This window comes from Oncorhynchus keta, chromosome 9 (assembly GCF_023373465.1).
Source record: "Oncorhynchus keta strain PuntledgeMale-10-30-2019 chromosome 9, Oket_V2, whole genome shotgun sequence".
Classification (NCBI taxonomy): domain Eukaryota; kingdom Metazoa; phylum Chordata; class Actinopteri; order Salmoniformes; family Salmonidae; genus Oncorhynchus; species Oncorhynchus keta.
The window spans coordinates 35997029-36023966 of record NC_068429.1 but is presented as its reverse complement, the minus strand read 5'-3'; the positions used below and the strand labels follow the sequence as shown (position 1 = coordinate 36023966).

At 44.1% G+C, this 26938-nt stretch overlaps 1 protein-coding gene across 4 annotated transcripts; it reads left to right on the top strand.

The window, feature by feature from the left end:
• Positions 1-1859: 1859 nt before the first annotated feature.
• On the top strand, positions 1860-26938 carry rab11fip1b (RAB11 family interacting protein 1 (class I) b). 4 transcript variants are annotated; one of them, XM_052525760.1, is made up of 7 exons: positions 1860-2351; positions 14754-15190; positions 15292-16588; positions 16930-17391; positions 18835-20475; positions 21395-21509; positions 25959-26938. In XM_052525760.1, the coding sequence occupies exons 1-7, from the start codon at positions 2002-2004 to the stop codon at positions 26154-26156; spliced, it is 4500 nt and encodes a 1499-aa protein (XP_052381720.1). In that variant the 5' UTR covers positions 1860-2001; the 3' UTR covers positions 26157-26938. The 4 variants fall into 4 exon arrangements, with proteins under 4 accessions (XP_052381720.1, XP_052381719.1, XP_052381718.1 ...); XM_052525759.1 differs by having other exon boundaries at positions 15292-16756; XM_052525758.1 differs by having other exon boundaries at positions 15292-16828.

Below are 26938 nucleotides of genomic sequence, written 5' to 3'. Positions count from 1 at the left end.
CCTTTTCCAACAGACAAAATTAATATTATCTGGTACATAGATAGAAAGAGAGAGAGAGAGAGAATTTGGTTCATTTGAATTCTGCTCAGAGTCAATTCTACTGGAATGACAATTACTTTGATGTAAATAAAGATGAGTAAGGTACATTGGAGGAGATGATGCTGTCTGTGCAGATATTCATTTTTCCTCCTCACTACTACTTGGTCTGAGTGTCAGGTAGATATTGGTCACGTTCCCCGGCTCAGATGTTGCATGCATCAACCAATGATTGCGTACCACGTCATCGACCATGTCATCGACTGACAGATTTCTATAACATAAGATGTAGTTTGCTGATACGTAAAATACCTATCTAGGCGTTGCAAGATCTAGCAGACGTCAGCAACACCTGGGGAAGGGAACGCGCCCATTTTCTGCAGGACCATGACCCCAAAACACACATCCAGGCTGTGTAAGGGCTATTTGACTAACGAGAGTGATGGAGTGCTACATCAGATGATCTGGCCTCCACAATCACATGACCTCAATCCAATTGAGATGGTTTTGGATGACTTGGACCGCAGAGTGAAGGAAAAGCAGCCAACAAATGCTCAGCATATGTTGGAACTCCTTCAAGACTGTTGGAAAAGCATTCCATGTGAAGCTGGTTGAGAGAATGCCGAGTGTGCAAAGCTGTCATCAAGGTAAAGGGTGGCCACTTTGAAGAATATGAAATATAAATATATTTTGATTGTTTTAACACTTGTTATGCTTACTACATGATTCCATATGTGTTATTTCATAGTTTTGATGTCTTCACTATTATTTTACAATGTAGAAAATAGTAAAAATAAAGAAAAACCCTTGAATGAGTAGGTGTGTCCAAACTTTTGACTGGTACTGTATATTTTTAAACAAAATAAATCCAAATGGAGGCCTACCTCTATCGTTTGCTGTAGGCCTAGCCTACTATGATAAACCAATTTCCACATTCAATGGGAAATAGAGATTAATGTAAAAAATTGTAGTGCCTGAACAAAAATTTAAATGCAACATGTAACAATTTCAAAGATTTTTACAGAGTTACAGTTCATATAAGGAAATCAGTCAATTGAAATAAATTAATTCGGCCTTCATCTATGGATTTCACATAACTGGGCAGGGGTGCAGCCATGGGTGGTCCTGGGAGGGCATATGCCCACTGGGGAGCCAGGCCTAGTCAATCAGAATGAGTTTTTCCCCACAAAATGGCTTTATTACATACAGGATTACTCCCCAGCACCCCTCTCCCTTTCGAACGATCCTCCAGGTGAAGAAGCCGGGTGTGGAGGTCCTGGCCTGGCGTGAATACACGTGGTCTGCGGTTGTGAGGCCGGTTGGACATACTGACAAATTCTCTGGGGGACATTCCTGCAGTCAGCATGCCAATTGCATCCTGTGGCATTGTGTTGAGTGACAAAATGGCACATTTGAGTGGCCCTTTATTGTCCCCAGCACAAAGTGCACCTGTGTAATGACCATGTCAGCTTCTTAATATGCCAACCCTGTCAGGTGGATGGATTATTGTAGCTGATGAGAAATGTTCACTAACAGGGATGTAAACAAATGTGTGCACACAATTTGAGAAAAATAAGCCTTTTGTGTGTATGGAAGATTTCTGGGGTATTTTATGTCAGCTCATGAAACATGGGTCCAACACTTTACATGTTGCGTTTATATTTTTGTTTAGTATATATACTTCTATTGGATAATGTTTCCTAATGATGTGGGTTATTTTTTCAGGCATCCGGTCGAAAGTCGAGCTTTGTCATTCATTTGTGGGTGTGTCTTGTCTCAGCAAATAACCTGTCTCGCAAGAGTATTTCAACATACCACGCCCACTCAGCTGTTTCCTCAACCGTCCATAGGTAAAAGTTTTTCTCTGTCGCGCTACACTAACTTATCTACTTCTATGTAGCGCATCAAAACGTTTCTAGACATTATTCAAAGGCCCACTCGTCCAAACCTCCGTAGGTCTCAGCCATGTCTCTATCGGACCAGAGCCAACAGTGGTATCCCACCAGCGTACAGGTAACTGTGCTTCAGGCAAGAAGCCTGAGGATAAAGGGAAAAAATGGCACCAACGACGCATACGCCATCATGCAAGTAGCCAAGGATAAATTCGCTACATCGGTGGCAGAAAAGAGTGTGGTACCGGTGTGGAAAGAGGAGGCCACGTTCGAGCTGCCGCTCTTCCACAACGGTAACACAGAGAAGTGTACGTTGCATGTCCACGTAATGCACCGGGCTCTCGTGGGATCGGACAAGTTGCTCGGGCACGCAGTCATCAACCTGTTGGAGCTCAGCGAGGTTAAATCCCGCAATAAGACTGAGTGAGTGTTCACGTCTCTGTCCAGTAATAATCACAGCTTTCTATTTCTACATTGCTCAAGAAAGTGTTTTTGCCGTTAGTAACACAATTCCTTTTTAAATGGATAATCTCTGTAGTTGCGATAGCCTATTTAAGACATTGGAGCACCACAATGTCACTACTCCATTGGCCTTCAATAGGGGTTGTAATTATACAAGAAGAACAGGGACTGCTCCCATATTCCACTTGTGTAATAATCACCAAACTCAACATGCAACAACAATGTTATGTATTAATTACAACAATACAGTATAAGAGCAGGCTATAAGGCCTAAAGTGTTATCCCACATGGTTTTACTCTGACAGTTCACTCAGTAGAGTGCTACAACCAGTTGTTAGAGCCTATGGAATAATATTGATTATTGTCCTGTTTCTTTTTTGTTCACTCCTCTTGCCTGCCTTCACCTCCCATTGAGTGACTCTGTTTGTTTTGACAGCCTACTGATTTAGCTCATAACAGTGTGGCACGTGAGCAGCACAACACCCCATTACCAATACCTCACAAGTCTCCTCTGAGTCATTAGTTCATAGCAGTGTTCTCTCCCTTTATGAATATCTGTTAAGGTTGAATATCTCCGAACCATTGGTTTGCAATACTGAAGCCCTAAAAGGGTGGTTTGTTTGACTGTATACTGTATTTTGACTGTATTCATTTATGTTATAAAGAAGGTAATGTTATGTACATCAGTAAGTCTCAGGTGTTCATATATTATAATAACAGTCAAAACAATCCCTAATGTATAGTTTTGAAATGAACAATGAGGATTTGAGTCAACAGTAAAAGCCCCGGTCAAACAAAAGCTGAGCCTTGCGGTTGCCTGTTCTGTGACACTCTGTCCTGGAATAAAACATCCAGCTGAAGTCTGGAAGGAAATGAGGAGGGGGCAGGAAGAGTCAACCAGGGGTCTCAGACCTGTGAGGTGTGTGTGGCCATGAGTTCCCTCTTGGAGGTTACAAAAACCAAATGAATACAATGCTGTGACTGCAGCTTCTTATCTTCAGTGAAGCACTCAATGTGAAACAGAAAGCTGACAAGGTGAAAATCTGTCGTTCTGCCCCTAAACAAAGCAGTTAACTGACTTGCCTAGTTTAAATAAAGGTATTTTTTAAATAAAAAATTATATATTTTTTTAATCGTCAAATCTGTGCCCAAAAAGACTGATTTCCGATTGTTATGAATACTTGAAATTGTCCCTAATTAATCGGCCATTCCGATTAATCGGTTGACCTCTACTCTCAACAGACCCTTGTGAACAACACCCTGCTAGGGAAGGGCCGGGCATTGGAGAAGAACAAGAGGAGAAGTAACTTAACTGAACATCATTGAAAAGGAAGTAAACTGTAGTGGCGTTAGATGGGTGGAGGGAGTTGACTAAAAACAGAATAGAACAGTAAATGAAAGGGTCATTTAGAATGAAAAGGCCCGGCGTCAGAGTATCATCTCAACGCAGCAATCTGCATCCCAGTGTGAAGTACACAACGTGCAGTACTACTGCTACTCATAGGCATGATGGACTAATGGAAAGAGATGGAACACTGTGCGAGTCAGCATTTAGGCTATTGTTCTCTTTCAGCATATACTCTTCCTGTGTAACCCTGAATGGCTGATAAAACAATGCCTTCCTTGACACAAACCGTTCTTATCACAATGTGCAGCTGAGTCTCTCCCCCTCATACACATTCACACACACATTCACTGAGAGAGAGAGACATAACTGAAAGCCAGCCTTTTATTCAAAATATGGCCCCTATAATAAGGTTTGCAGATTAAATCTGCACCAAGTGCAGTCACTCTTATAAAGCATCTGTTTATGAACAGCCTTGTCCTTGACATAGTTATGCCACAGAGGATGTACTCCATGTACCTTCATTGTGATAAAAAGAGCTGAAGAAAAATATGCACAGATAAATGTGCTGCTAAGAACAGGGTTGGAGAGCCCTGCTCTATACCATTGAGTCAATTCCTGTGACATGTACATAGAGAAATGACATTGTGTGTGTGTGTGTGTGTGTGTGTGTGTGTGTGTGTGTGTGTGTGTGTGTGTGGTTTTCTAGTTCTCTCTTTGAATGACAAACACTTAATTTAATAATATTTTTGTACGAGCGAACAGCTGAAAAAACCCTGCCGAAAACCCAAACCAAACAAAAACATCTCAAAATGTCATCATAATATATGCGGGAACTGTTTCAACTGGGAAACATGCAATAGTCTTTACTGTTTTTCGTCCTAAATTAAGTAACGTTCTTGGGGGGGTTATTAATTAGGCTGCAGGCTTATTTATTTCACAACTTCTTGAGAAATTTTACATCTCACTAAGCTGTCTCTAGGTATTTCAGTCCACACGCAACATGTGCCCATGTCCTATTTCGCTGCTATACACAGCACCAGGTGATGTGCACTGCACGCACACACTTAAGTCTGGTAAGTGGACACTCTTGAAAGTGGATATTGCTGTGTCTTGTGATGTGTAAGGAGAGTGCTTCTTGGTTAGACTTTTAGAGTAAATCTAGTTTGGTTTTTGCATCTTTCTGATGACCTATGCAAAGATCCATCAGGATTTGCCATCTCCTTATATAGGATCAGACTTCTCATGCCCTATGTAAAGTTCATTCTCCATGATGATAATTGGTTTCATGCTACATGCTTTATCTGAGTAGGAGACAGTCTGGAGACAGGACTGAGGATCTCCACGGCGGATAGTTTCCCCCCTCCCCCTCGGTGTGACAGTGATAGGTTCATGTGACGTTGTTGTTATCTCTGACCTTTAGCTAAAATGCCAAACTTCAGCAGAATTTTTGTAATTTTCTTCTCAGACCTGAATTCTTCCCAGAGCTACTTTTATATGCCATCTTCATAGCCTCTCAACTGTTTTTCAATGTCTGGTCAAAGGATTGTCCATGGTAACTCATAAAACCTGATTCATACACCTTATGCATTGTACATAGTCCTATCAACCTTCGTTTTGAGTTCTTCAGAAAATGTCTTAAAACCAGTGAGCCGTGTTCAGGGAGTTTTCTTATTGTGTTCTACTGCTTTCTCAAGGTTGACGATGGTGTATCTGATTTCTGCGGTGGCCAAATCCAGACTTAGCCTCACATTCCAGAATGTTTAACTTGAAAAACAAACCTATTATGTGCTCCCCCTCTCTGGTGGTTGGGACTTGACCGTGGCTTTACCAGCTCCCAAACAGACCGCGTTATGTTTGACTTAAAGCAGATAACTCAGTGTTGCTGTTTACACCGCCTTCCTTCCAGTTCTCACTAGCCCCTGCCAGCTGCAGACAGCTTCTACCTCTCTCTGAAACAGATGCAGTTCATTCAGATTCATTCAGACATTTTTTTTTTCATTTTCTAAAGGACTAGCGGATTGCCTATTGAAAAATGACATGTTTTATTTAAAGAGCAGTTTCAAACATTGGCACGGTATCTAGACATTGACACAGCACAAATATCCCTCTGGTAATGATTTCTTACTCTTAACTCTAAACTGTGTTTGTACAGTACCAGTCAGAAGTTCAGACACACCTACTTATTCCAGGGTTAATCTTTATTTGGACTACATTCTACATCTACAAAATAATGAAATAAGACATGGAATTATGTAGTAGCCAAAAAGTGTTAAACAAATCAAAATATATTTGAGATTCTTCAAAGTAGCCTCCGTTTGCCTCTTGAAAGCTTTGCACACATGGCATTCACTCAACCAGCTTCATGAGGTAGTTCTTTCAAGTGCAGTCGCAAAAACCATCAAGCGCTATGATAATACTGGCTCTCATGAGGACCGCCACAGGAAAGGAAGATCCAGAGTTACCTCTGCTGCAGAGAATAAGTTAATTCAATTTACCAACCTCAGAAATTGCAGCCCAAATAAATGCTTCAAGTAACAGACACATCTCAACATCAACTGTTCAGAGGAGACTGTGTGAATCAGGCCTTCATGGTCAAATTGCTGCAACAAAAAAAAACTAAAGGACACCAATAAGAAGAAGAGACTTTCTTGGGCCAAGAAACACGAGCAATGGACATTAGACCAATGGCAATTTGTCCTTTGGTCTGATGAGTCCAAATGAGAGAATTATGGTTCCAACCGCTGTGACGTTGAGATGCGGAGTAGGTGAACTGATGATGTCCTCGTGTGGTTCCCACCGTGAAGCATGGAGGAGGTGTGAGGTTGCTTTTCTGGTTACACTGTCAGTGATTTATTTAGAATTCAAGGCACACTTAACCAGCATTCTGCAGGGATACACCATCCCATCTGGTTTGCACTTAGTGGGACTATCAACTGTTTTTCAACAGGACATTGCCCCAACACCCCTCCAGGCTGTGTAAGGGCTATTTGACCAAGAAGGAGAGTGATGGAGTGCTGCATCAGATGACCTGGCCTCCACAATCACCCGACCTCAACCCAATGGAGATGGTTTGGGATGAGTTGGATCGCAGAGTGAAGGAAAAGTAGCCAACAAGTGCTCAGCATATGTTGGAACTCCTTCAAGACTGTTGGAAAAGAATTCCATGTGAAGCTGGTTGAGAGAATGCCAAGAGTGTGCAAAGCTGTCATCAAGGCAAAGGGTGGCCACTTTGAAGAATATAAAATATATTTTGATTTAACACTTGTTATGCTTTCTACATGACTCCATGTGTTATTTAATAGTGTTTATCTTCACTATTATTCTACAATGTAGAAAATAGTAAAAATAAAGGAAAAACCCTTGAAAGAGTTTGTCCACACTTTTGACTGGTACTGTATATACCTGCTTCCCCATCAATTTTGTGAAGGGGGAACATGGACCTGAGAAATCAGCCTCAAATCCCATCTGTGTGTTACTGATCTGACACATGTACAGAAGTAGGGTACATGTACAATGGGGACCATAAACTGTTGAATAGTAATGCCTCATTTTGCATAGTGTATTATAACATTTAGTACATTTACATGCACACTAATAATTCAATATTAAACTGATTATGGCAGTAGGCTGAGCATGGCAGTAGGCTGAGCATGGCAGTAGGCTGAGCATGGCAGTAGGCTGAGCATGGCAGTAGGCTGAGCATGGCATTTGTCATGTAAACACCTTACTCTGCTTCTCTGAATCAGCCTAAAGTCATAATCAGTCAGTATACCCCGATTGAACACCAGGATTTCGCGGCAATCTTTGGAATTATTAGTAAACACCTTGGTGTATTTGATCTGCGCATGTGCAAGCGTCCCTCTTTCATGAGTTTGGTAAAACTGAAAGTATGGGTCTTAGAAATAGTTTTCGCTTACAAACGTTATACATCCCAACTCGGAATCAAATAGGCATCACAAAAGTAACATGGTTGCAGTAATAGAATGTTTATTTTGATTGGTGGTTTTCTGCATTTACCAAAGTCCCATCAGGTAACCTGATTTCAGATGTGTCCATGTAAACAGGATTATTAGGGAAATAGTTATTCTTTCAAAGCATGTAAACATTTTAAATTGAACTACTATATTAACCTGATTTATTCCTAATGGTCATATTATTGTGTGCATGTAACTGTACTAATTACTAATGCATGATATGGAAAAGCGACATTGCAGCACATTTTTCGGTGCATATTTTTCTTCCGCTCTTTTTATCACAATGAAGGTACCTCCTCTGTGGCATAACTATGTCAAGGACAAGGCTGTTCATAAACAGATACTTTATAAGCGTGACTGCACCAAACACAGATTTAATCTGCTAACCTTATTATAGGGGCCATATTTTGAATAAAAGGCTGGCTTTCAGTTATGTCTCTCTCTCAGTGAATGTGTGTGTGCATGTGTATGAGGGGGAGAGACTCAGCTGCACATTGTGATAAGAACGGTTTGTGTCAAGGAAGGCATTGTTTTATCAGCCATTCAGGGTTACACAGGAAGAGTATGTGCTGAAAGAGCCATTAGAATAATAATAACCTAAATGCTGACTCACAGTGTTCCATCTCTTTCCATTAGTCTATCATGCCTGTAAGCAGCAGTAGTACTGCACGTTGTGTACTTCACACTGGGATGCGAGATTGCTGCGTGGAGATGATACTCTGATGCCGGGCCTTTTCATACTAAATGACCCTTTCATTGACTGTTGTATCCTGTTCTTAGTCAGCGCCCTCCACCCAGCTAACGTCACTACAGTTAATTGTTGTAACTTCCTATTTACTGACTTTAAGTTACTTCTCCTCTTCTTCTTCTCGTTGAATGCATTCAATTGTACAACTGACTAGGTATCCCCCTTTCCCTTTCTCCAATGCCCGGCCCTTCCCTAGCAGGGTGTTGTTCACAATGACTAGGTATCCCCCTTTCCCTTTCTCCAATGCCCGGCCCTTCCCTAGCAGGGTGTTGTTCACAATGACTAGGTATCCCCCTTTCCCTTTCTCCAATCCCTAGCCCCTTTCCTTTCCCTTTCTCCAATGCCCGGCCCTTCCCTAGCAGGGTGTTGTTCACAATGACTAGGTATCCCCCTTTCCCTTTCTCCAATGCCCGGCCCTTCCCTAGCAGGGTGTTGTTCACAATGACTAGGTATCCCCCTTTCCCTTTCTCCAATGCCCGGCCCTTCCCTAGCAGGGTGTTGTTCACAATGACTAGGTATCCCCCTTTCCCTTTCTCCAATGCCCGGCCCTTCCCTAGCAGGGTGTTGTTCACAATGACTAGGTATCCCCCTTTCCCTTTCTCCAATGCCCGGCCCTTCCCTAGCAGGGTGTTGTTCACAATGACTAGGTATCCCCCTTTCCCTTTCTCCAATGCCCGGCCCTTCCCTAGCAGGGTGTTGTTCACAATGATCCCCCTTTCCCTTTCTCCAATGCCCGGCCCTTCCCTAGCAGGGTGTATCCAATGACTAGGTATCCCCCTTTCCCTTTCTCCAATGCCCGGCCCTTTCTCCAATGTATCCCCCTTTCCCTTTCCCGGCCCTTCCCTAGCAGGGTGTTGTTCACAATGACTAGGTATCCCCCTTTCCCTTTCTCCAATGCCCGGCCCTTCCCTAGCAGGGTGTTGTTTGACTAGGTATCCCCCTTTCCCTTTCTCCAATGCCCGGCCCTTCCCTAGCAGGGTGTTGTTCACAATGACTAGGTATCCCCCTTTCCCTTTCTCTGTTGAGAGGTGTGATGTTCACAATGACTAGGTATCCCCCTTTCCCTTTCTCCAAGGCATCCGTGAACAACTACAAGGATTGTCTGGGTGTGTCCTGTTCACTGAGAAACTTTTAAAACAACTTGACATTTTCACCACAGAGAAGAATGAACTGTCCTTTGTTGTCTGACATCAATTGAATTACAGAGCTATATTGGGATGAAATAATAATTGGCCTTACTGTAAGTGTCCATTCCTTACTGCTTTGGCAATGCAGCTTGTGGTAGTGCAGCTGTAAGGCCAGAGAGTTGGTTTAGAATGTTTGTTTACATAACTACTCAGCTACTGCGTACAGTATAACAGCTGCTATGTGGCCCCTAAGTAGATTCCACAAGCGGGCACGAATGTCCCTGACGTGCTTGCTCAGTATTCCAAACACTAGCAGGGAGGTGTAGAAGGAAAGGATGAGTCTTTGGGGTGTTGTCAGTCACATGGAAGGAGGGTGTGTGAACCTGACTAATATTCAAGACTGGATCAGTATTTTTAGACGCAATGGCCTCCCTCAAGGGAGATGCATTTACATTTACATTTAAGTCATTTAGCAGACGCTCTTATCCAGAGCGACTTACAAATTGGTGCATTCACCTTATGACATCCAGTGGAACAGCCACTTTACAATAGTGCATCTAAATCTTTTAAGGGGGGGGGGGGTGAGAAGGATTACTTTATCCTATCCTAGGTATTCCTTAAAGAGGTGGGGTTTCAGGTGTCTCCGGAAGGTGGTGATTGACTCCGCTGTCCTGGCGTCGTGAGGGAGTTTGTTCCACCATTGGGGGGCCAGAGCAGCGAACAGTTTTGACTGGGCTGAGCGGGAACTGTACTTCCTCAGTGGTAGGGAGGCGAGCAGGCCAGAGGTGGATGAACGCAGTGCCCTTGTTTGGGTGTAGGGCCTGATCAGAGCCTGGAGGTACTGAGGTGCCGTTCCCCTCACAGCTCCGTAGGCAAGCACCATGGTCTTGTAGCGGATGCGAGCTTCAACTGGAAGCCAGTGGAGAGAGCGAGATAACTAAACAGAACTTGTTTACACACACAGTAATCTACATCAATTATGGAATGTCTCTATGTACATTTCACAGTAATTGACTCAATGGAATGGAGGGACAGGTTGAACAAGCCTGACCACATTGACCTTTTTTAAAAGTTATTTTGTACATAAGGTTGCTGCTACTGTCTGATCGAAAATAACTTCTGGACATCAGAACAGCGATTACTTACTTCGAACTGGACAAAGATTTTTTTACTTAACAAGTCCGACGCAAAGGATATACTGCTTTGTCGGGAATGGGCCCAAATCCCTGTCATTTATGTTAAATGACGGAAAAAAAGGTTACAGAGGTCTAAACCTCCACTACCATCTGTTCTATTGGCCAACATGCAATCATTGGAAAACAAAATGAATGATATACGATCAAGACTATCCTACCAATGGGACATTAAAAACTGTAATATTTTATGTTTCACCAAGTCGTGGCTGAACGCCGACACGGATAATATAGAACTGGCGGGATTTTTCATGCATCTGCAGAACAGAGAAACTACGTCTGGTACGACAAGAGGCAGGGGTGTGTGTGTGTCTATTTGTCAATAACAGCTGGTGCGCAATGTCTTGCTTGCCTAAGGTAGTGTGATCTACAGTTTATCATAAAGTACTCTGTCTACCAAGAGATTTCTCATCTATATTATTCGTAGCCCATCTATCACCACAAACCGATGCTGGCACTAAGACCGCACTCAAGCTGTATAAGGCCATAAGCAAAGAAGCAGTACTCCTAGTGGCCAGGGACTTTAGTGCAGGCAAACAAATCTGTTTTACTTTATTTCTACCAGCATGTCACAGAGGGGAAAAAAACTCTAGACCACCTTTACTCCACACACACAAACGCATACAAGGATCTCCCTCGCCCTCTATTTGATTCATCCATTGGCATTGAGGAGTATACCACCTCAGTCATCGGCTTTATCAACATGTGCTTCGAAGACGTCGTCCCCACAGTACATATCCCAACCAGAAGCCATGGATTACAGGCCACATCCGCATCGAGCAAAATGCTAGAGCTGTCGCTTTCAAGTAGCGGGATACTAATCTGGACGCTTATAAGAAATCCCGCTACGGACTCAGGCGACTCATCAAACAGGCAAAGCATCAATACAGGATTAAGATTGAGTCCTACCTACACCGGCTCTGACGCTCGTCGGATGTGGCTGGGCTTGAACACTATTACGGACTACAAAGGGAGACCCAGCCGCAAGCTGCCTGGTGACGCGTGCCTCGACGAGCTAAATGCCTTTTTATGCTCGCTTCGAGGCAAGCAACATTGAAGCATGCATGAGAGCACCAGCTGTTCCAGACGACTGTGTGATAACGCTCTCAGTTGCTGATGTGAGCAAGACCTTTAAACAGATCAACATTTCCAAAGCTGCGGGGCCAGATGGATTACCAGGACGTGTATTCAAAGCATGCGCGGACCAACTGGCAAGTGTTTACAATGACATTTTCAACCTCTCCATGACTGAGTCTGTAATACCTACATGTTTCAAAAAGACCACCATAGTCCCTGTGCCCAAGGAAGCAAAGGTAACCTGCCTAAATGATTACCGCCCCATAGTACTCATGTTGGTAGCCATGAAGTGCTTTGAAAGGCTGGTCATAGCTCACATCAACAGCATCATCCCGGAAACCCTAAACCCACTCCAATTCACATGCCACCCCAACAGATCCACAGATGACACAATCTCAATCCCACCCCACACTGCCCTTTCCCACCTGGACAAAAGGAACACCTATGTGAGAAAGCTGTTAATTGACTACAGCTCAGCATTCAACACCATAGTGCTCACGAAGCTCATCACTAAGCTAAGGACCCTGGGACTAAACACCTCTCTCTGCAACTGGACCCTGGACTTCCTGACAGGGCGCCCCCAGGTGGTAAGGTTAGGAAACAACACGTCTTCCACGCTGATCCTCAACATTGGGGCCCCTCAGGGGTGGGTGCTTAGTCCCCTCCTGTACTCCCTGTTCACCCACGACTGCGTGGCCATACACTTAACACCATCGTTAAGTTTGCAGATGACACAACAGTGGTAGACCTGATTACCGACAACGATGAGACAGCCTATATGGAGGAGATCAGTGTGGTGGCAGGACAACAACCTCTCCCTCAATGTGAGAAAGACAAAGGATATGATCGTGGACTACAGGAAAAGGTGAGTTTTAAGTTCCTTGGTGTCCACATCACCAATGAACTTTCATGGTCCACCAAGACAAGTCTTGAAGAGGGCACGACAACACCTTTTCCCCTCAGAAGACTGAAAAGATTTGGCATGGGTCCCCAGATCCTCAAAAAGTTCAACAGCTGCACCATCGAGCATCCTGACCGGTTGCATCACCGCCTGGTAGGGCAACTGCTCGGCCTCTGACGTAAAGCGGTACAAACGGTAGTGTGTACGGCCCAGTACATCACTGGGGCCAAGCCTCCGACCACCCAGGACCTATATACTAGGCGGTGTCAGAGGAAAGCCCAGAAACTGACTCCAGTCACCCAAGTCATAGACTGTTCTCTCTGCTACCGCATGTGAAGTGGTAATCCTAGCGCCAAGTCTAGGACCAAAAGCTCCTTAACAGCTTCTACGCCCAAGCCATAAAACTGCTGAACAGTTCATCAAATGGCCTCCCAGACTATTTACATTGACCCCCCTCTATTTGTTTTTACACTGCCGCTATTTATTATGTATGCATAGTCACTTTACCCCCACCTACATGTACAAATTACCTTGACTAACCTGTACCCCCGCACGTTGGCTCAGCACCGGTACTCGCTGCATATAACCCTGTTATTGTTATTTTATTATTATTTTTGTTTATTTAGTAAATATTTTCTTAACTCTATTTCTTGAACTGCATTGTTGGTTAAGAGCTTGTAAGAAAGCATTTCACGGTAAGGTTTACACCTGTTGTATTCGGTGCATGTGACAAAGTTGGATTTGTTTTACATTGTTGTACAATTCCCAAATGTATTGCTCTATTTTTCTGTGAATGCATAATAACATTGGACAACAATGAAAGCTGCCACCCCTACCTACCTTGCCCTACGTTTACCCACACTGTCCTCTCAACAACAAATCTGCAGTAATAGTGAGGAGAGGCTCTCTCTCCCCCATACAGTTATTCATCATATTTGTCATTCTGTGAGCAGTCAGTGTTTTTTTTTATTGCTTTTCTGTTTCACATTGAGTGCTTCACCGAAGATAAGAAGCTGCAGTCACAGCATTGTGTTCATTTTGTTTTTGTAACCTCCAAGAGGGCTCTCATGGCCACACACACCTCACAGGTCTGAGACCCCTGGTTGACTCTTCCTGCCCCCCTCCTCACTCACTTCCTTCCAGACTTCAGCTGGGTTGTTGAGGAACAGGCGACCTCGGGCCTCATGGGTTTTGCTTGACAGACTTTTAATGCTGACTCAGCTCTGGCCTGTAGTAGCCTATACAGTACATTTTAAGGCATGGTGTTCAGTCTTAACATACAACAGAAGTGTGCTACAACTTAGTAGGACGGCAAGGATGAAATTGTCTTTCTTTCTATGGTGACCATTTAGTATGAATCATAATGCCCACTGACTCTCAAGATCGCTTACCGCATCATCGGTCATTTTCCCTGGCTCCTCCACCCTTGGGCCTCTCCAAAAAATAATCACTGTTTCCATGGAAGGACTCTTAACATTTGAAAGGAAAAATAGCAGCAGCCCCAACTTACTGGAATTATTCACTTGGCTATGATAAAACCCTTGGAACCAATAGGATTAGAGGTCAACAAATAAGGGGGAAAATACAGCCTTGAATAAAGCCATGCTATGGGTGACAGCTTTCTTTATTTGTGATAGCTAACAACATGTAGACACTATATATTTTTTACAACTGGAGGTGAGGCCCAGGGACTGATGATCACATGACACTTATTTGATCATCAGCCTTCCTCTGCTTATGCATCAGTCTGCTAAGTGTGCGTTATCTGAAAAGAGTGGTGAATGCCTACACATTTCTAGTTATTTCTGAGTGCCCTGTCAAGTTATTGGAGTAGCTCAGATGACCTCTAAACAAATAAAACATTACCTTGGTTCTTTCTTTCACTGCCTCACATTCATAGACCTTGTTCCTGAGCCATCTCTCCGATAAGAACAGCATGTGTTTCGTACCAATTCAATGAAACTATTTGATAAACGATAGACTTTCTCTCAACAGATGGCATAAGCTGTTGGATAAGGCAGGCAAGCCAGACAAAGACAGGGGAGAGGTGCTGGTGGACATCCAGTTTATGAAGAACAACCTGACAGCCAGCATGTTCGACCTCTCTGCTACAGACAAGCCGCGCTCCCGCCTGGGCAAGTTCAAGGACAAGGTTCGAGGGAAGAAGAAGGAGGGTCTGTCGGACTCAGCGTCTGCCGTGGTGCCGTCCTTCACCCAGGTTCTGACGGACAGCGAGGGAGAGGGGGAAGGGGAGGGAGGTGCAGACAAAGAAGAGAAAAAGAAGAAAAACAAGCTGAAGTCTCTGTTTTCCTCCAAGTCTAATCTGCAGCGTCACGGACTGTCTCAATCCATGTCTGTCCTGGGCCCTCTGCCGGAGAAGGACTCCTCACTGAGTGGCAGCCCCTCAGGCCTCAACGAGGACTCCTCTGAAGGTGAGCATCATCACAGACTGGCCTTCCATTTTAAATATAGCAATCTATTAGAAAACTTGTTAAACTGTGTTTACAAATCCCCCCTTCTTTCTCATCCACAGGTAAAAATAAATTCAAGTTTCTGACCCATAAGCGCACAGGCAGTTCCGACAGTAAGGCTTCTCAGGGCTCCCTGTCTCTAGGGCGCTCTAAGATCCATGCCCCGCTTGCAGAGCAGAGTAACCTGTGCATCAACGGCAGCCACTTGTACACAGAACATCCCCATCCCCGGAGCGCACGCACCGGCTCCACCTTCAGCCTTGCCAGCTCAGGCCACGGTTCCATGGAAGACCTACGCAGGGCCCAGGGCCGTAAGAGCTCCAGCACCTCCATGGACTCTCTCACGGCCCTGAAGCAGCCCTCACCCTGGGCAGAGGGGGAGAGCAGCAGGGCAGAGGAGGATGAGGAGGAGGAAGACAGAGTTAAGATGGATGAGATGAAGAGAAAGGAAGAGCAAGAGAGAAAGAAGTTAGAGGAAGAGAGGATGAGGAAGGAGGAACAAGAGAAAAGGAGGATTGGGAAGGAGGTAGAAAGACTTAGGTTTGAGGAGGAAGAGAAAACAAGGAAGGAGGAGCAGGAAAACAGAAAGAGGATGGAGGAGGAGGAAAAGATTAGGGTTGAGGAGGAAAGTAGAATGCTGGAAGAGAGGAAGAGGAGACTGAAGGAGGAGGGAGAGGAGAGGGTAAAGAAGAAAGAACAGGAAATGATTAGGTTACAGGAGGAACAAGAGAGGTGGGAAGAAGAGGAAAGGATGAGGCGAGAAGAGCATGAAAGAATGAAGAGGGAGGATAGACTGAGGAAGGAGGACGAGAGGAAAATGAGGGAGGAGGAAAGATTGAAGAGGGAGAAAGAGGAGAGGATTAAGGAGGAGGAAGAAAGGATTAGGAGAGAACAAGAGGAAGATATGCAAAGAAGGGAGGAACGGCAGAGGAAGATGAGGGAGGAGGAAGAAAGACTAAGGATGGAAGAGGAGATGAGGGAGGAAGAAGTAAGAGTGAAGAGAGAGCAGGATAGGCTGAGAGAGGAGGAGAGAAGAGTGAGGGAGGAGGAAGAAAGAGTGAGGAAGGCCGAGGAGGAAGATAGGCTGAGAGCGGAAATGGGGATAAAGAGGACAGAGGAGGAGGAAAGAATTAAGAGGGATAGGCTGAGAAAGGAGGAAGAGGAGAGTAAGATCAGGAAGCAGGAAGAGAGGATAAGGATATTAGAGGAGGAGATGTTGAGGAAGGATGAAGAGCAGAGGAAGATCAGGGAGGAGGAAGAGAGGATAAGGAGATTAGAGGAGGAGATGTTGAGAAAGGAGGAAGAGGAGAGGACGATTAGGGAGGAGGAGGAGAGGATAAGGAGATTTGAGGAGGAGATGTTGAGGAAGGATGAAGAGGAGAGGGAGATCAGGGAGGAGGAAGAGAGGATAAGGAGATTAGAGGAAGAGAGGATAAGGAGAGTAGAGGAGGAGAGGCTGAGGAAGGATGAAGAGGAGAGGAAGATCAGGGAGGAGGAAGAGAGGATAAGGAGATTTGAGGAGGAGAGGCTGAGGAAGGAGGAAGAGGAGAGGAAGATCAGGGAGGAGGAAGAGAGGATAAGGAGATTTGAGGAGGAGATGTTGAGGAAGGATGAAGAGGAGAGGGAGATCAGGGAGGAGGAAGAGAGGATAAGGAGATTAGAGGAAGGATGAAAGGAGAGGAAGATGAGGAGGAGGAGAGGCTGAGGAAGGAGGAAGAGGAGAGGAAGATCAGGGAGGAGGAAGAGAGGATAAGGAGATTTGAGGAGGAGATGTTGAGGAAGGAGGAAGCAGAAACAATGAGGCTTGAAGAAGAAAGGGGCAATGAACAGGAGAGGAGTGATAAGGAGCAGAAAGAAAGATTTAGGGTAGAGGAAGAAAATATGAAAACAGAGGAGTTGAGACAGGAAGAGAAAAGGAGAAATGCACAGATGGAGGAAGAGCAAAGGCGTGAGGAGGCGAGGGCACCGTTGGAGGAAGTTGAGAAGCAGATGGAGCAGTATAGCGAGGCAAAGGTCACCGTGTGCAATAATCCTTTTGAGGAAGTCTCTCCCACCAGTTCATTTGATGACAGCTCTTCAAATAATCTGTTTGAGGAGAACCCTATGACCACTACTGGACCCATCAGCTGCCGGATAAATAAAGTATCAGCAGTCAAGCCAAGGTCAGTCACATACACACACTGTCTCAGTTCCCTTTGCCAGAATTCCATTAGCCCTTGGGTGCCATAAATTATGGATGCACTATTTATTTAGTCTCCAAAAGCAGCAGGGGGGAAATACCCAAGTGTCTTCTGGAACCCCCTGAGATCTCTCCTTTCATCCACACACACTAACTTTCCCTCTCTCAAATCCTCAGATTCTCTGATTCAGATATCCCATTTCATCTTCTAACAAAACAATATCAATAATGCTAACATTCTCTTTCCTCTGGGTGGCACAAGTCAGATTTATGTGGAAAACCTACCAACTTGTCTGAGACTTTTATACCACCAGTTAATCAAGGGAGGCAACAAGCCCAATGTATGGACATGGCACGGTGTGGCGGATTGCAGAGACTCGGCTGGATGGAATTGGGTTGGTTTTATTGGATCCTTACTGCTTTGGTAGAAAATTGAGATTTGATCAGAAAACCTGTTGCCTTATCAAATACTTTGGTACAGGGTGACGCTCTGTAGAGAATATTAAGTTCATCTCCGTGTGTTGGAGTCATGGCCGTTTGGTGTTAAGCGAGATGTCCTGGTATCTGTTGGCCTGCGGTGTATGACACTACTCTCACATGCGCATCTCATTAAAGCACAATCCCCTGAAGTGCTATGACACCGTCATGAAAATTGCAGTGCAGTGGAAAATGTGGTTGTGCGTGTTCGCTTTGGAAACCTTTGGCTCAGCTAGGATTGGCTGCTCCTCCCATGAATCACACCTTGCTATACAGTTTCTACAGATGTCATATGAAAAGTGTTACAAGTGAGACACAAAGCATTAGGTGATTGCTCAAGTTTTTAACTAGGGCGTTGATGTTGAATGACTCATGAGAGTATGTATGCTGATGAGGATGAAACCAACCAACAGGATGATTTGACTTGGTGTATTCAAGCAAGGCTGTTTGGTCATGTGAACAGTTCACGGGTTCAGAGGCTAGGAAAATGATTTATCTTTTTTTATTTCTCCTTTTGGTGTATTGTTTCAGTCATGTTTGGTTATTTTAAATCTACATGTAAAACCTTTCCGTGCCTTAGTGTGTTTGTGTTACTAACCTAAACATTATAACTAACCTTCATGTCCCTCTCATAATAAAATGAAATCCCACCCTTTCTCCCATGTTCTTGTCTGGTGAGTTATGAGCAACTAATAACAACTTTGTTATATAACACCTCTGTAGTTTGTAGTTTACATTGACTACCTCTCTGCTAACTGGGATGTTTGTGTTTGGATTCCAGCAAGACTTTCATAGCAATTCATCATTTAGCTTTAGAAACAAATTCTATGTTCTTTAAAAAAGTTTTGAAGGTTTTTCCATTTTCAATGTTTGGTAGTTAGACCTTGTCATCAGCAACAACAACAAAAAATCTCACTGCACCCTCCCCTTCCTAACCCTGCTCTTCCAGACCCTCTTCATGGGGGAACCCTTCAAAGCCTGCTATATCTTCCAACCCCTTCTTATCGTCCTCGTCTCCTGAACTGGAGAGTTCTATGGACTCCCCCAGAGGCGCAAGGGAAAATAGAGATGCTATTGACCCGTCTGCTAATCTGATGGAGAAGAAAGACCCTGCCCCTGTGGCTCCCATCAATCAGCCCTGGGCTCGTAAGGACAACTGGTCTAGTAAATCTCATTGTGCCACACCTACCCTCGCTAAAACAAAGCCAACAAAACCGCCCCCTCCCCTCAGATGTCAATCTTCCACGGCATTGGTGGGAAGTGGGGATGACCAGGGGAGTGTTAGTGGTAAGGACCATTCCAGTGTCAGACAGGATAAGGGCCCTGCTCCACTGCCTCCAGACAACCAGCGATGGGCTCATAAGGACAACTGGCCCAGTAAGTCCAACCCTGGTTCTGCCACTCCTACCCTCACCCAAAAAACGCCAACAAAACCGCAGCCTCCTCCAAGACGCCACTCTGCCACGTCATTGGTGGGAAGCGAACATGACCTGCACTTAAATGAGAGTGTTAGTCAGGGTGATTCCGGTGTCAGGGGGGACAAGCGTCCTGCTCCACTGCCTCCTGACAGACCAAACCAGGCTCCAAGCCAGATACAGAGGGACCAGAGTATGGCCAGTGTGAATCGGGGACATAAGGACAGAGTGGATGCCTCCATGTCCAAAGTTTCTCAACGTGTGGTACAGATGATCACGCCACTGAGATCTTCCTCCACAGCTACAACAGAGCACATCAGTGGAGGCCAGAGCTCTACCCACCATGGGAACCAAGCAGAGGAACCCATGCCATCAGCCACTGGGGGGTTGGTGGTTGCAAAACACAATAAAGGTCCAGCACCCTCCAGGCCCCAGCACCTTCCAGGGAAGACAATGCCAACTCCAACAGTTGATGTGTTAGATGAGCAATCAAATACTGAGGAACATGACTCTTCGGTTGAGTTTGGTCCAAATAATCCCTTTGCAGAAGACTGCAGAATGGAGAAGTCCTCTGGATGTGGTGTAGAACAGAGTCTAACTGGTGAGCGCCAGGGGAGCCCGGACTCTCACATTCAACAGAGTTGTACCTCCACAGATGCAGATCTAGGTCCGTTTCAGAAGCGTGTGGTTGGGGACACAACTGAGCTTCCAACGCCAGATGCTCTGCCAGCCGAGGATGTCTCCTGTCCCACCAAAAGCACATCAGCGAAGCGGGCCCGTGCTCCCTTGCCTCCAGTGAAGATGACATCCACCTTTAGAGAGGAGGGAGCTGGTAAACAGAGTTCTGGAAAACTACAAAGCCCAGAGGCTCCCACTTCGAGTAAGCTTTCCTCAGGTAACTGGGTAAAAAAGCAGAATGGCGGGGTGGGTGTGGCACTACCATGTGTTACACTTGCCCAGCCCCCATGTTTCCCATCACCTGCCCCCTCCTCCATACCCCACCCCGAGCCCCTGAAGGGATCAGGGAGCAGGAGAGACTGCCCTCCCCAGACAACAAGCTCTGTCCCTGGCCAGAAGACCCTGCTTCATGCTGGAGCTCTGCCCTCCATTACAGAGCAGAACAGTGGAGAGGAGGCAGGAGGGAGAGGGGACAGGTCTGCCTCAAGCACACGCAGGTGAGAGAGATCTCAGCCTTTTCCTGTAGCGTGTAGCAGCTATGTGCTGTCCACCAAACCTCTCCTGTAGAATGTACTGTAGTTAGAATTACTAAACCTCCCCAATCGAAGAACCAGAACACTTCATGAAAGTGACCCTTTTATAAAACTCTTCTACTCTCTTATCAAATGTTTAGCTGCACTTTCCTGAATTAAATCACTAACTTATGACTAGGTTGTATTTGCAATACTTTCAAAAATTGTGCAAAGGAAATCATAGCTGGTACTCCTTTAAAAATGATTATACTATAATTATTATGGAGTTCAACATAAAGCAAAAGGAACAGAGCAATTAGCAGTATATTATGTCATCAAAGAGCACTTAGCTACTAATTACTGCAGATGTCATTTATTTTCTGCTCGTTGTTTAATTGTGATGTCATTCACACAATGCCCTCAGCCAGTATGAATCACGTTTATAGAAATGCCAGCCTTTGTAGCTTTCATTGCTTTTTGTCATGTTATTCTTCCTGTAGAATCTGACAAATCTCAGTGGAGCCTGTAAAATGCCATTACTCAGACTGTGCGTACACTGTGGATCCTCTGCAGTCTAACCTTATCTAAGAGAGAAAGAACAGATACTCTTGTCATTGTGTCATATATGGTGGGAATGAGTAAATTGTGAAGACGAACCCTGCTCGGATTTCTTGTCATGTCGAACTGATCAAACAAATCGTTTCCCACTGTTGGCAGCAAGCTTCAACTCTTTTTTAAAAAATTATTCTGTGCTATGAGACATATAATAATCAGACCTGCTTTTTGAGAAAAGGCATTTATTCGGATATCCCCCACATCCACGTGCTGCATCCTCTAATAACAATACTTTTCAGAAAAGTTTGAGTCTCTCTTACTCTCACTGTCTCTGTCTATCTCGATTCAGGCCACACCCAGTAAAGCCCTTGAGTTCCCTGGAAAACCAGCCAGCTTCTAACATCCATGAGGGACAGGCTGGCAAATCTACAGGGATCCTCGGTGGCCTTCAAGAGAAGATAAAGGTACGTTAAAGGAATATACATTCAGGTCCATAATTATTGGCACCCTTGATAAAGATACAAATAAATAATACAAATACTGAGCTGTATTTTATACTAATATGCTTGCTCAGAGAAAGATTTTGTTTAACAAAATAATTGTCACCTATTTTCAATACTTTAGCACCCTCCCCTTGCGAGGATAATGAGGCTATTTCTAAAATAATTTATGAGATTGGAGAACACGTTGGGTGGGATCTTAGACCATTCCTCAATACAGAATCTTTCCAGATCCTTGATATCCTTTGTCTGTGCTTGGACTGCCCTCTTCAATTCAAACCACAGGGTTTCAATGGGTTCCATGTCCGGAGACTGAGATGGCAATTGAAAAATGTTGATTGTATAGTCAATTAACCATTTCTTTGTCGATTTTGATCAGTGCTTGAGGTTGTCTTGCTGGAAGATCTACTTGTGGCCAGGTTTTTTGGCTAAAATGTCCTAGTACTGTGTAAAGTTCATGATGCCGTTGACCTTAACAAGGGCCCCAGGACATGTAGAAGCAACATAGTCCCATAACATCATAGATCCATCACCATATATTCCTGTAGGTATGAAGTACTTTTCTGCATACAGTGTATGCTTCAGTCATCTGACCACTAACTTGTGACTAGGTTGTATTTGCAATACTTTTACTTTGTGCAAAGGAAATCATACCTGGTACTATATTAATTATTATATAATTATTATATTATTATTGAGTTTTTAACATAAAGGAACAGTATATTATGTCATCAAAGAGCACTTAGCTACTAAGTAATTAATGCAGATGTATTTTTTCTCTGCTAGTTGTTTAATTGTGATGTCATTCAGACAATGCCCTCAGCCAGTATGAATCACGTCTACAGAAATGTCTACATTGTTTTTTTGCGCCTGGGCTGGAACAATACATTATGGCCTTTCTCTTGCATTTCAAAGATGATGGTCCAAAAATATGCATTTGTGTTATATTCTCCTACATTAGGCAGTTAGATTTGGGTATGTCATTTTAGGTGAAAATTGAAAAAAGAGTCAGATCCTTAAGAGCTTTTAATAGGCTTTTTAACAGGCCTTTAGCCAATTTTAGCATGGTGATTTATTTGTATTTTTAATGATTTCATGTCAGTTGACAACTCAGCCAAATGTAAACTAAAAACTAGACGTTGAACTGATTCTCTATGTAGGATATTACCTTATGTTAGCCAGTGTAAAGGACATCACGCCGCTTCCTTAGCAACTACCACTTCCTCCTGATTCGTCTCACACAGGGCTCAATCCCAAAACCACGTGATCTCCCTCCTGAAGCGTCTTACCAGTTGACGGCACGTGAAAGGGGAGGAGACCGGTTAAAGAATACTTTTTAAGCCTTGAGACAATTAAGACATGGCATGTGTATGTGTGCCATTCAGAGGGGGAATGGGCAAGACAAAAGATGTACAGTTGAAGTCAGAAGTTTACATACACCTTAGCCAAATACATTTAAACTCAGTTTTTCCACAATTCCTGACATTTAATCCTCGTATAAATTCCCTGTTTTAGGTCAGTTAGGATCACCACTTTATTTTAAGAATGTGAAATGTCAGAATAATAGTAGAGTGATTTTATTTCAGCTTTTATTTCTTTCATCACATTCCCAGCGGGTCAGAAGTTTACATGCACTCAATTAGTATTTGGTAGCATTGCCTTTACATTGTTTAACTTGGGTCAAACGTGTCAGGTAGCCTTCCACAAGCTTCCCACAATAAGTTGGGTGAATTCTGGTCCCTTCCTCCTGACAGAGCTGGTGTAACTGGGTCAGGTTTGCCTCCAACCTAAATGTATGTAAACTTACGACTTCAACTGTAGATATGTATAGGGGTAAGGTGATTAGGCATCAGGATATATGATAAATAGAGTAGCGGTACAACCAATTGTGGTTGTATGTGTATTGAGTCAGTATAAATGTGACTGCATGTTATGTGTGTGTTGTAGTTTCAGTGTGCATAGAGACAACAGAAATACAAGGGTCAACTCAGTCTGTGTAGCCACTCTGTTAGCTATTTAGCAGTCTTATGGCTTGGGGATAGAAACTGTTCAGGAGCCTTTTGGTGTCAGACTTGATGCACCGGTACCGCTTTCTGTGCGAAAGCAGAGAGAACAGTCTATGGGTGGCTGGTGTTTCACACCACCTGATATAGCGGTCCTCGATGGCAGGGAGCTTGGCCCCAGTGATGTACTGGGTTGTCGGCATCAACCTCTGAAGCACCATGCGACCAAGGGTGGTGCTGTTGCCATACCAAGCAATGATGCAGCCAGTTAAATGCCTAGTACAATAAAGGTTAAATAACAAACATATTTTAAAAAGTCCAGATGCTCTCAATGGTGCAGCTGTAGAACCTTTTGAGGATTTGAGGGCCCATGCCAACCTCCTGAGGGGGAAGAGGCGCTGTCACGCCTTCACAACTTTACGTGTGTGAGTGGACTATTTAAGTCCTTAGTGATTTAGACACCGAGGAACTTGTAGCTCCTGGCCCGCTTCCCTACAGCCCCGTGGATGTGTATGGGGGTGGCCCGTTTCCTGTAGTCCACGATCAGCTCCTTGGTCTTACTGACGTTGAGGGACAGGCTGTTTTCCCAGCACCACATTGTCATGTTGTCAGCAAACTTGATGATGGTGTTGAAGTTGTGTGGGTCCACGCAGTCATGGGTGAACAGGGAGTACAGGAGGGGACTAGCGCACACCCCTGTGGAGCCCCCGTGTTGAGAGTGAGCATGGCGGAGGTGATGTTGCCGACCCTCACCGGCTGGGGTTGGCTCGTCAGGATGTCCAGGATCTAGTTGCAGAGGGAGTTGTTCAGTCCCAGGGTCCTAAGCTTGGAGGGAACAAGGGTGTTATATGCTGAGTCAATGAACAGTTTTCTCACATAATTTTACAACTACTTTGCAAGGTTAGTGGAAGGGGAAGCTAACATGCTAAGTAGTTGCAATGTAGCTAAAAGGTAGTTGCAAAGTTACTAATTAGCTTAAATGCTAAAGTTGTCCATGATGATATTTGAACAATGTTAGATGTTTGCGTTATACACTTGACCAGCCACCTTACTTTCATGTTTGCCTTAAGCAACCTGTCTTATGTAACCGTACCAATTGTAACATATACTAATTTCAGTGTCCCGGATTTACATTTACTATGGTACATCTAGTCCGAGATCAGGCTGCTAAGACGTCTGTCCTCAAAACAGTTTATGGACTTGGGCTCATGTATAACGCATTTAATGAACTTGAGTGTAGCCTATGTCTTGCAAGATCACATAGGCCTAATGATTTAATTAGTATTTACATAACAGACCTGAATATAACAGCGTAGTAGTAGGCCTATATTACTGTTACACTAAAAACACCTGTCATTTTTTTACTTTTAGGGTTCTGGCTGAAGTCACTCTTTTTTTCCCTCATGCGGCCAAAACTCAACTGAGCACGCAACTTGGCAGGATGTATAGCCAGTCTATGCTAGCTGTGCCATTCGAAATCCTGTTTCAAGTTCAGGCTCTGTCAAAGCCGGCTGTGACCGGGAGACCCATGGGGCGGTCTACAATTGGCCCAGCGCTGTCCGGGTTAGGGGATGGTTTGGCCGGCAGAGATGGTCTTGTCCCATCGCACCGACTCTTGTGGCGGGCTGGGCACGATGCATGCTGACACGGTCACCAGGTGTACGGTGTTTCCCCTGACACATTAGTGCGGCTGGCTTCAGGGTTAAGCGGGCATTGTGTCAAGAAGCAGTGCGGCTTGGCTGGGTTGTTTCGGAACACACGGCTCTTGACCTTCGCCTCTCCCGAGTCCGTGCAGGAGTTGCAGCGATGGGACAAGAGCATAACTACCAATTGGGGAGAAAAAGGGCAACAACCAAAAATTTGAGAATAATTTATTGAGACAATGTGTGGGCATAGGCAGATGTTGCAATTGGAGGATGCGTTATTCTATATTCTACAATGCATCTGTTAGTCATTTCTCAATCAAAGTCGTCATTTAAAAAAACATGCATTTCCGCACCTAAAGGAAGGGCACTACACCCCTCTGTATGTGTACTGACTAATCAGACCCCATTGTGTCTAAGAAAAAAGGTGCTATCTAGAACCTAAAAGGCTTCTTCGGCTGTCCCCATAGGAGAACCCTTTGACAAACCCTTTTTGGTTCCTTTGACAGACATCATCAGTGCCCAGGGAGCAGTTGTTGTTGGGGGTTAACTGCCTTCCTCAGGGGCAGAATGGAAGATTTTCCACCTTGCCAGCTTGGGGATTCAAACCAGTGACTTTTTAGTTACTGGCCCAACGCACTTAACCACTAGGCTACCTGCCGCCAGACATTATAGATAATTCATGACATATAGTATCCTTAGAGAAGTCTATGGAAAAATATAAATGGCACTGAATGATTGTACCACCTCCATTGCCTCCCTTCTAGGTCAAAGACACAGGGGTCAAAGGTCCCTACTCCCAGCTGACCCAGGAAGAGCTGATCTCCCTGGTGCTAAAGCAGCAGGAGCAGCTCTCCAAAAGGGACGATAAGATTAAGGAGCTGGAGCAGTACATTGACAACCTGCTGGTGCGCATCATCGAGGAGCAACCCAGTATCCTGATGACCATGAACTCACTCAAATGAGTGTTCCTAATCATTCAGAGTAGGGCTTTACTAAAATGTGTATCTTCCTCAATGCACATGTATTGGGCTGGTTGAATATTTCAGTCTGAATTCACCTGACACCCATGTACAGTATACCATACCAAGCACTGGCTTTCTGTTTCTACTGAACAGGTGCACTTTTGTTCATTACATTTTGATTGTTGACTATTTGATTGCTCATTACATTTTGACTGAATGATTTTGTAACTTTATGGTGTGTAAAGACAGTCAGTATAAGAACAACAAAGCACAAGTTTAAATAGGCCCGTGGGAAGTTGCCTTATGTTTTTGACAGTTTGATTTTTCTTAGTAATTAATGTTTTGATTTTCTTGCGATGAGTATGATATTCTATGAATGTTTTGATTTTCTTGAGCGGAGTATCATATGAAGGTTAAATCCAGTGCAATCACACTGAAGAATGAATTGAATAATACATAATGAAAGCTCCAATAGAACAGTGGAGTTTGCATATTTGGTAACACTTTATGTAAAGCAGACAGACTGGTATAATATGGTGTCATACATGCTTATGACAAGTATTACAATGAATTATAATCACATAATTAGTCATACCTGTTGGTAAAGTGTTTGTATTGCTTGTCTATGAGGTACATATATTATTCCCTGATACTGTATAACTCGTATAAATGTTGTACATATTGAGATGTTCTTTTCCTATTGTCATGTTGAATCACTTTGAGGAGGAAATAATTGATAAGTTGCTAGTCTTAAGAGATAAACATGGATTGAAAATTATTAC

Bases quoted from the DNA above. Each gene is read 5' to 3' on its own strand.
- rab11fip1b (XM_052525758.1), top strand. From the start codon at position 2,002: ATGTCTCTATCGGACCAGAGCCAACAGTGGTATCCCACCAGCGTACAG. The intron at 16,829-16,929 runs GTTGAGGAAGGA...GGAGGAGGAGAG, and splicing joins AGGAGATTTGAGGAGGAGAT to GCTGAGGAAGGAGGAAGAGG. The intron at 20,476-21,394 runs GTGAGAGAGATC...ATCTCGATTCAG, and splicing joins TCTGCCTCAAGCACACGCAG to GCCACACCCAGTAAAGCCCT.